Source organism: Gekko japonicus, unplaced genomic scaffold, assembly GCF_001447785.1.
Source record: "Gekko japonicus isolate JY-2015 unplaced genomic scaffold, Gekko_japonicus_V1.1 scaffold839, whole genome shotgun sequence".
Lineage (NCBI taxonomy): Eukaryota > Metazoa > Chordata > Lepidosauria > Squamata > Gekkonidae > Gekko > Gekko japonicus.
The window spans coordinates 749,947-759,791 of record NW_015173698.1 but is presented as its reverse complement, the minus strand read 5'-3'; the positions used below and the strand labels follow the sequence as shown (position 1 = coordinate 759,791).

The 9,845-nt window shown below is 42.3% G+C and overlaps 1 protein-coding gene across 1 annotated transcript in view; it reads right to left on the bottom strand.

Annotated features, from left to right (window-relative positions):
* Window positions 1-7,703: 7,703 nt before the first annotated feature.
* Window positions 7,704-9,845, bottom strand: part of LOC107120490 (AP-2 complex subunit alpha-2-like) — a 9,458-nt gene continuing 7,316 nt past the window's right edge. Inside the window, exons 5-7 of the mRNA XM_015423201.1 lie at window positions 9,450-9,519; window positions 8,693-8,827; window positions 7,704-7,802 (exon numbers count right to left, since the gene is read on the bottom strand). Coding sequence (XP_015278687.1) covers window positions 7,725-7,802; window positions 8,693-8,827; window positions 9,450-9,519 — 283 coding nt within the window. The 3' untranslated portion in view covers window positions 7,704-7,724. The remainder of the gene's footprint in view (window positions 7,803-8,692; window positions 8,828-9,449; window positions 9,520-9,845) is intronic.

The following is a 9,845-nucleotide window of genomic DNA, read 5'->3' as shown; positions in this document are numbered from 1 at the left end:
ACTTCTCATAATGTGGGTTCTAGAAGATTGGTTCATATGAACTTGCTTAATATCTGATTGCTCAGATGTTGTTTTGAATATGTAGTTATGTCCCACTTCTTAAATGTAACATAAATGAGAAGAATTTTTTAAAGAAGGGTATGCCCTACACCCCCTCCCCCACAAAAAATTCAATGCCCAGGCCAAACCCCTGCACCAAGAAGTCCAAAATGAGGGGAGTGCATTTCTACCACGACGTCAACCCCCACTATGAAGAGATTTCTGAGAAACATGACCCCTAAGGGTGTAAAAAAGGGGCAAAATGTATTCCCCCAATTGATTTCCATGTGCCTGGCAGGCTGCTGCCTCCTTGCCCCCTCATTGGTCAACTGTGTAGCTCAGAGTTCTGAGGTAAAACCTACCTACTTGCACCCACCTTCCTCTCTGCTGGCACTACAATCGTCTCCATTATCATTCCTACAACAAATGTTACATTTCAACCTTCACATCATCAGTATTACAACTGGATTTACGGAACTTAAATACCATAGCGAAGCACAGGTACCAGGCTGGTATATTGCTATTTGAGTAATGCATTCATGTAATATGTAGTCCATACTACATCACCCAAATATGGAAATGTTGCTGAATGGTACCCTATTGATTCAGGAATAGCCCCATATTTGGCTGATGTAGAATAGACTGCAAACACCTATAGGTTAATTTCTGACTTTCCTTATAAAGTGCCTCTGAGATAAGTGTTCCATCCGTTTGGAACCCATTGGAAATATTTATATCCTGTTCTTCCATCTTATACAGGATACAAAGGGAAACTTATAAGAGAAATTACAAACATAAAAATAAAGTAAACACCAACCCAGTATGCTACCAGTCTCAGCCCAAGAAAAGCAGCCACTCAAATATCTTCCTAAAAAAGCTCTATATTTGTACTGAAAAACAGGTGTTGAAGGTGTAAGATAGACATTTTTGGTAGATTGAGTCAAAGCACCACTATTGTAGAATACCCTTTTGTAGCCCCACATAAATAAGACATTAGGGGGCACACAATAAAAGTCCTGTAAATATGACAAGTGTCCAGGTAAGGCTCATATGGCAAATGATCTTTACGGTCCTGAGCCATTTTGGAATGTAAATGTACAAAACTGACACTTTGTACTACTGTACCAGTACTGGGAAAGATTGAAGGTCAAAGAAGACGGGGATGGCAAAGGAAGAGATGGTTAGACAATGTCATAGATGCAACGAACATGAAGTTGAGCAAACTTGAGAGGACGGCGGAAGACCGGAAGGCCTGGCGTGATCTGGCCCATGGGGTCGCGAAGAGTCGGACTCGACTGTGCGACTGAACAATAACAAAAAACCAGTTGCTAGTTTGTTTCCAGACCCAGTTCAGAGTAGAAGAGAAGAGATTGGATTTATACCCCGCCTTCACTACCTAAAGGTGTCTCAGAGCGGCTTACAAACTCCTTTCCCTTCCCCTCCCCACAACAGACACCCTGTGAGGTAGGTGGGGCTGAGAGAGCTCTGACAGAAACTGCTCTTTTTCAAGGACAGCTCTTATCAGAACTACAGCTTGCCCAAGGTCATCCAGCCAGATGCAAGTGGAAGAGTGGGGAATCAAGCCCAGTTCTCCCATATTAGAGTCCGCGCACTTAACCACTACACCAAACTGGCTCTCGAGTAGGTGTAGAGGAGTTGGTTTTATACCCTGCCTTTCACGACCCCAGTCTCGGAGTGGCTTACAATCACCTTCCCTTCCTCTCCCCACAACAGACACCCTGTGAGGTAGGTGGGGCAGAAAGAGCTCTGAGAGAACTGTGACTGACCCAAGGTCACCCAGCTGGCTGCATGTTAGAGGAGTGAGGAATCAAAACCAATTCTCCAGATTAGAGTTCACCACTCTTAACCACTACACCACGCTGGCTAGAACCTTCTAGGTAGCTGGCTCCTATCAGCAACTTACTAACAGCATTCTGGGCAGTGCTTGAACAGTCTTCAAAAAGCAGCTTTACATAAAAGGTACCCAATGTGGATGTCACCAAGACATACGTAAGTACCTGTGGTCAGACCCCCTTCATCTTGGAAAAGGTACAGCCAGTATACCAGCTGAAACTGGTAAAAAGTACCACTGTTCACTGCTTACATCTGAAGATCCAGGAGCAATCATAGGTCTGACTCTGAACACACTCTGAACAATAGACTTAGCTAGTTGCTGTAGATTTTCCGGGATGTGTGGCCGTGGTCTTGGCATTGTAGAACCTACGTATATAGGTTCTACAATGCCAAGACCACGGCCACATATCCCGGAACGTCTACAGCAACTAATGAACTCCAGCCATGAAAGCCTTTGACAACATAATAGACTTAGCCTTTCAAGGGGACCATCTAATAAGGTCGTAATTCCTACTCCCCGATCACCCATATTCTCAACCAACAGCACTCCTTTCTTGGCTGGATTAAGCTTCAGTTTGTTCACATCCATCTAGCTCATCCCTCACAGGGGTCATTTCGTAGAAAGAGAGCTAGGGGGACTCATTAGCATAACTCATTAGCATATGCCACACCCCCTGACATCAGGGGCTCGGCGGTGGACCTGCAAGGCCAGCGGGAGTGCGAGGAAGCCCCGCAAAGGCCCTCCCTGGCCTCAGGCAGGCAGGGGAGAGGCGGGGAGGAAGCAACTTACCCTCCCTCTTCTCCTGCCTCCTCCTGGCTGAATGAGGGCTGGAAGCGGGTGGCCGGAAGCAGGGGGTGGGGCTTCGTCATGTGCCCCGCCCCCCTGCACCTCACCCGGGGGGACTGCGTCCCCCCCCCGAAATGACCTCTGCTCATCTATTATGATTCTTAAAAAGCATACAGGCCATTTCACAAGTGGGATATGTACCTTCCAGACAGAAATGTTATCCAAGCTTGCACTGGAGGGATAACTTTTGAAATAGTACATTGGATAACACACCAATAATGTGGAGGAAGACTAGCCCACATTAAGTTTAGAGTCGTGATTTTCTATAATGGAAAAAAGTTACCAAAACAAGTTCTCGGGAATAACCTTAATTGAGGATTTTTTGTGTGCCCAGATGTGGTTTCTCTAGACTTTGGTCAAGACCTAACATCCCCCCCCCAAAAAAAACCCACAATTAATTCCATCTGATTCTATCTAACGAATAAATGCAAGGCTCTGGTCACTGTTCACAAATCCTAAATGTTTAATTTTATTTAAACTATTTATATCCCATTTCCCCCCTAGTCAGAGGACTCAAAGTGGCAAACATCAATATAGACCTGGATACCATGCCTTCTTAAATTATACAAATCTGGGCCTCAATTTGAATACAAAGCATAGTACCAGTACCAGTCACCCAAGGTGAACTTAGTAGAATTTTACACAGATAACCAATCATGATTTTAAGTCGTTGCATTTAAACCCTGCTTTAAAGTCAATGAAACGAAGAACTCTGGAACACTTTTTACTTTTGCCCATGGCTTTTCACCAAAGTTCTAAATTACAGAACTTAATCATTTTGAGCAAGGCTGAAACTGATATAGACACCCTGATTCCATTAATAAAGCTAAGGGGCTGTGATTTGCCCAGAGAATATGTATGAAATAGAGGCTTGTAATCCTTCTTCTCCATTCAGCCAAGTCTGAAGCTTTCCTCCGACTTAACTGACTTTTCCTCCAGTGAAAGGAGCACTTAGAAGAAGAAGAAGCGAAGACATTGGATTTATACCCCGCCCTTCACTACCTAAAGGTGTCTCAGAGCGGCTTACAAACTCCTTTCCCTCCCCCTCCCCACAACAGACACCCTGTGAGGTCGGTGGGGCTGAGAGAGCTCTGACAGAAACTGCTCTTTTTCAAGGACAGCTCTTATCAGAACTACAGCTTGCCCAAGGTTATCCAGCCAGGTGCAAGTGAAGGAGTGGGGAATCAAACCCGGTTCTCCCAGATCAGAGTTCGCGCACCCAACCACTATGCCAAACTTCACTGCATGAAGTGGCAAGATGAACGCCAGCCTGTGTAGAGATGCATAAGCAAAACAGACAATACTATTACGAATTTGTATCTAATTCTAGTGTAGGAATTATTTTATCAGAAAACTGCATTTAGAAAAGCAGAGAGGGTATTTGGTCCACATCTGGCTGCCACCTCCAGGGTTCTACATGCGATGATCTCAAGATGGAAGTCAGAATTCACACAGTCATGGCCCCTAATTACGGGGCGAAGTAACTGAATCACATATCCAGTTCTGAACACAATTTTTCTCTCACGGGGCCAGGAAGATTCTGCTAGAAAGCAGGTAGCCATGAAGACACCTCAGGCCAGCATGTGTTCTCTCAAGAGGAAGAACTCTGGAGCAAGCAAAAAGCAAACGGCACTGATAACCATGACATTTTCTTTAACACTAGATTTTTTTGGGGGGGGAGGGAATCAATTTCGCCCAGCATCAGTAACCAAGTTTAATATATATGAATGCAATAATGAAAAACTGACTGAGGTCTGCCCTCAGATTCTTAAAGTCATTTCCATGATCCCCTTTTGCATATCGTTTGCCTACTTTTCTACATAAAATAACAAACCAGGGACAAAATGTGACTTCAGGACAAGTATTACAGGTGTGATGCACGTTGTATTTCGTTGCACAAGTTACAAATATTTAGATTTAACAAAATGGAGATTTACTGTTCATGTCATGGAAGAAACACTTTACTGCCCATTTAGTACAGGTCTAAACATTCTGGACATTTCAACTATAAATTTGATCCAATTTTCTTGGAGCCACACTCGTCTTTGGTTTCTTAATTACGCTCTCTAAATAATTCTGTAAAGCAGAAAGTGTGAATCAACTGGTTGTTTTGCTCTGGAATAATATAAAGGCTCTGTTTAATTATTAGGTAGAGGAGTTGGAATTTTTCTGAGAGAGAGAGAGAGAGATTGAGATTTAAACAAACATGTAAATGATTCACACTGCAAGGGAACAAGTTCACAGTTAAGTCATTCTTACATGCTTTCAGCGTATTATTGCATATTAAATGCATACCAGTTCTTTAAATAAGGAAATAGAACATTTCACTCTATAGACATTTATTTTTCCATTAAAGCAACATGATTAAATTTATATATTTTCAAACTTTATACAATCATAATGAGAGTCTACCATAGAAGCTTGTGATTATTTTTTTTCCCGCCTTAAAAGTGAAAATGACTACACATTACACATTGGAGTGAACAATTTTGTCTTCCTGTTCAGGTACTTCACGTGTCGACAATGCAAATACTGTACCTTGGTTACTAATACTGCTTTATCCACAGAAACTATTGCTTCTGCTCAGGACAGACTGATACACAACTTTGGTAATAAGGTCATTTATCCCACTGAGTCTTCTTCAGAACAATGCTGATATGGCTCATATCAGAGGCAAAGCCCACTGTGTAAGGTTGAATTACCAATTATAGCCCCGTCACTCGTGCTTCTGCTCTTTAGCCTGCTGTCTCTGTGTGGGGATAAAGGAGGTTTCACCAAAAAAACTGTACCTGTGAACAGGACGCGACAACAGCGGCCTTAAAAGGAGGGAAACAGACCCATGCTCCAGAGTGACAGACTTGCGTTATAAACAAGATGACAGTTCGTCCAAACATCTGACATACGGCAAGGCAAACTTCAGAAGACCTTATGTTTTTATACTGGTTAATACTGTACAGGTTACAATGGTACTACAAAGCCATGATGGAAATGCCCGGGGTTTAAGTGACAGGAATGTGGCAGTTATCCTACTTTCATTACTTTATCCAGTTATACACCAAATAACTTGATATAATGTGCTTGAGTTTAACTGTGGCTGTAGAACCTACCCCCGTTAAAAAAAAAACCTCAACAGATTTTAAGCCAATACCCGCTTTAAGAGGAGACCTATTTTTACAAAATGTAATGTAGTCTTGATGAGAGAACTCCAGCCAGTTAAGCAATGAGTTTCTTTTTAATACTTAATTCAAACAGCAAGGACATTTCTATCAGATCTGCCCAATATGGATCTGTTTGATGCCCACGACCAAGTTGTAGACCCATTTCTTAACAGGACTTCTCTCTCTCTCTCTCTCTCTCTCTCATGCACCCACACGCACGGATGTGAGTAACATAAGCAAAATATGTGTGCTTCAGAACTGACCTGCTTCTGTGTAAGATTTAATGCATACTATTATGAAAGCCGTTGTTAGTGCAATCTTTATTGGCTTTTTGAACTAGCTGACAAGTTCAGGCAGAAAATACACTGGTGATGTGACAGTGTTGCTCCGAAACAATCAAGGCCCCTCATTCTTGCAGAAGCCCACAATTTCATTCACATCTGACTAGGGGCTCACTCCACCACCAGAACCAGCTAGCCATATGGTTAGTGAGCAGGAAATGGAAAACCCATACTAGCAACAACAAGGGGAGGTTTTTTTAAATATGTATAGCATCTCTAGGAGAGGTTATTATAACCTAGGTTAAGGAACGTTTTATTGGACCAACTCTCTATAGCTTTAGAAAGCACCTCGTGCCAAGATCCCAACCTTTTTTCCTGGAAAGATTTGTCAAGACAAGTACTCTTTGGTAGTTCCAAACCTGAAAAAATATTGGACAAGTGTGTGGACTCTGATGCAAGTTACTCGACAAGATTAAACTAGGAGTCAAGACTATGGATGCTTTTTAGACGTCAAATACCCAATGTCCCTGTTAAATGTTTTTGCAAAAGAGATACCGGTGACATTCATGAAGGCAGTATCTAATACTGCCCTTCCATACCCTGGACTCTTACTCTTCTAGTGCATTTTCATGAAATATGAGCCATGTACAGCTCACAGCCTTAGAGCACAAACCTATGGGCATCCTGTCTGAGAAGAATGCTAGAAAAATGGGTTGGAGGCAGTGTACTACCAGGAATTTACGGTGGCATTTCCTTGTCCCTTCTCAGCATTAACCATCTTGGCGATCTGCAATTCTCAAGCAATCCAAACTTTGGCAAACGTACACAGAGCATGGCTGAGTTGAAACACATAATATCCCCCCCTCCCCCCGCAGCAGACGTTTGAAAGCCTTCTTCACGTTTAAAGTAGTTTTATACTGTACATATTTCACATAAAAAGGGACAGGTCCATTTAAGGCAGGGATGTGAATGTGGCAGCAATCGTTCTTGCAGACACTGGTGCACAAGACATTTCTGGAGCAGGACGAGGACGATGGCAGAAATGGAGAATCAAACCTGATCTTGCTTCACTGTTCAGAACTGCTCTGACAGCAATTCACATAATCTTCGGGATACTGTCTCTTTACTCGTTCGCAGTGTTAATCTATACATCTGGAAGAAAATGGAACAGTCTTTTCAAAGGTGGCTGATGTGATGGATAAAGTAGCAGATAAATATGAGTCCCACATACAAGGATATGCGAGATCCCATGCCAATTTCAATCGAAAATGGAGTCCACTTATAACATATTTTACAGAAAACGGTGTGTTACCAGCAAATACTAGTTATGCAGATTGGATACATCTTTAAAAAAATTTTATGGCTTGAGCATTCTCAAAAATATATATATGTATGGATACTTTTAAGGTCCTTCTAAAATATATCTGGATTTATTATATGGTATATTATACGTTACTACTCTAGTAGAACAAGTGGAAAATAATAAGAAAGTGACAAGGTAATAAGATGTTAAATGGAGAATCAAACCTGATCTTGCTTCACTGTTCAGAACTGCTCTGACAGCAATTCACATAATCTTCGGGATACTGTCTCTTTACTCGTTCGCAGTGTTAATCTATACATCTGGAAGAAAATGGAACAGTCTTTTCAAAGGCGGCTGTAAGACAAGTCAAGGTTTCCAGAAAATAACTTGCACATGTAACACTAGGGTGCAAAGTCAACAGTGGCTGTTGAGGTGTGTTTAAGCTCATGACACTTGGCTGATACTGGAGTGCTTATTTTCAAGATCCTGTCCTATTTACGATCTTCTCCTCACCATGTTTAGATATTTTGGGACTACAGCTAGGTGGGCAAAAAGGGACAATCATGCCAGATGCTCTACAAAACGAAAACTAATTATTTCAACTGATGTTCAGGAAACTGTTCAACTTCACTGGGAAGCAGGCCAAGGGCCAAGTCTGCCAGCCCATCTCATTTGCCACAGGACTCAAAAGGCCTTGCTATACTTATTCCACCTCCTGCAGAAACTGCGGTCTTCTGAAAGTAAAACAAGCTATACATCTGATTTGAGTAAAATCGCCGAAGTGTTCACTAAAGGGAAAAGCAAACCTGTGTAAATTCTGAACAGAACAAATTTGCTTGGGCAAGTAGTAAATAAACTGAAGAGTAGTATTCGAGGAGCTATAGAGTAAGGTATTTATCGCCACAAGGTTATACTAGCAAACCTGTGTAAATTCTGAACAGAACAAATTTGCTTGGGCAAGTAGTAAATAAACTGAAGAGTAGTATTCGAGGAGCTATAGAGTAAGGTATTTATCGCCACAAGGTTATACTCCAACCAGCTGAGGTACTTCTAAAGCTGGGTCTTACGCACAATGCATTCTGCCTGTCTTTGTATTAACAGAGAAAACAATTTCTATGCAAATGTAAGAACCACTGAGCACCTAAGGAAAAAAATACACAGCTGCTGAAAGCTTGCAAGTCTGTGCAGCATAGACAAACAAAGCTGCTACCTGTGCCTGCAGGTTGGGTTCAAGACGCATCAAACATCCTATCTGGGTTGCTTTTGTGTGTATAATACCAGCTCCAACAAAATTAGCAGGGTTGGGATCCACTTCTTCAAGTAAAGCTGTGCCAAAGCCAATGATCTGTCAATGAAAAGAGCCAACAGGGAGACTGTATCTTTTGGCTTCCAGATGAAAGGTTGAGTGGCTGGGGGCGGGGGGGAAGAAGAGACAAAAACAGTGGTCTACGGACATCCAGATCAAGACCAACAGCTTTCACGTAACCTTTCTTAACTATCGCTGACTAACAAGGACTGCTTGGAGAAGGTATGTACTATGCACTCCCATGATTTCTCCAACAGCAGCAAAAGTACCAGCTGGCACACTATGCTTCTTCAAAGGCCCAGTCCAGACTGCTGGACATTACCAAGAGCTGGCTGTGCAAACTTCAAGACTCTGCCTGGACTTATCTATAAGCAACAGACATGCAGTCAACAACAGAGACCAACCCTTAAAAGGTCTAGGCAGATAAGACTCTTCTTCTGTGTTTTCTAAAGGGAGCAAACAACATTTCTCAGTTTCCATTTCAGGGAATCAAGTAACTAAGGAATTAAGCACCAATTATATTTTCTATTGACTAGTCACTTCAGGCATCCTAATTAGTGCAACACATGTCTCCATAAAGTGAAGGGGCGGGGGGCTGGGAGACATCCCCACATCAAGACCACTTCAATTGTAATTGCCAAGTACCAGAACCATTACCAACCTTTGCCTTTGTGATCTCTGTATCCATTGGATGCTTTGCTTTAAAGATGTTCTGCACTTCTTGTTGGGGGCTACGGTGTAACAATAAGGCAGCAGTAATTAACATAATTAACATAATTAACGACCATGGGGTCGCGAAGAGTCGGACTCGACTGTGCGACTGAACAACAACAAATTAACATTCACTACATTTTTGTAGGAGACAGACAAAAAATGAGAAAGTGGAGTTGTTTTACACTGAAGCAGCAATATCATGTGTCAGCAAATGCCGTATCAGAGCTTGGGGCGACTTCCCCCTCCTCCACATTTTTCCTTCTCGGTTGACACAGATGTCAGCCAGGGAATCTGATTCAGTTGTCTGTTACCCCACCAGTACTTCTTCAACTCAGCTCTCCAT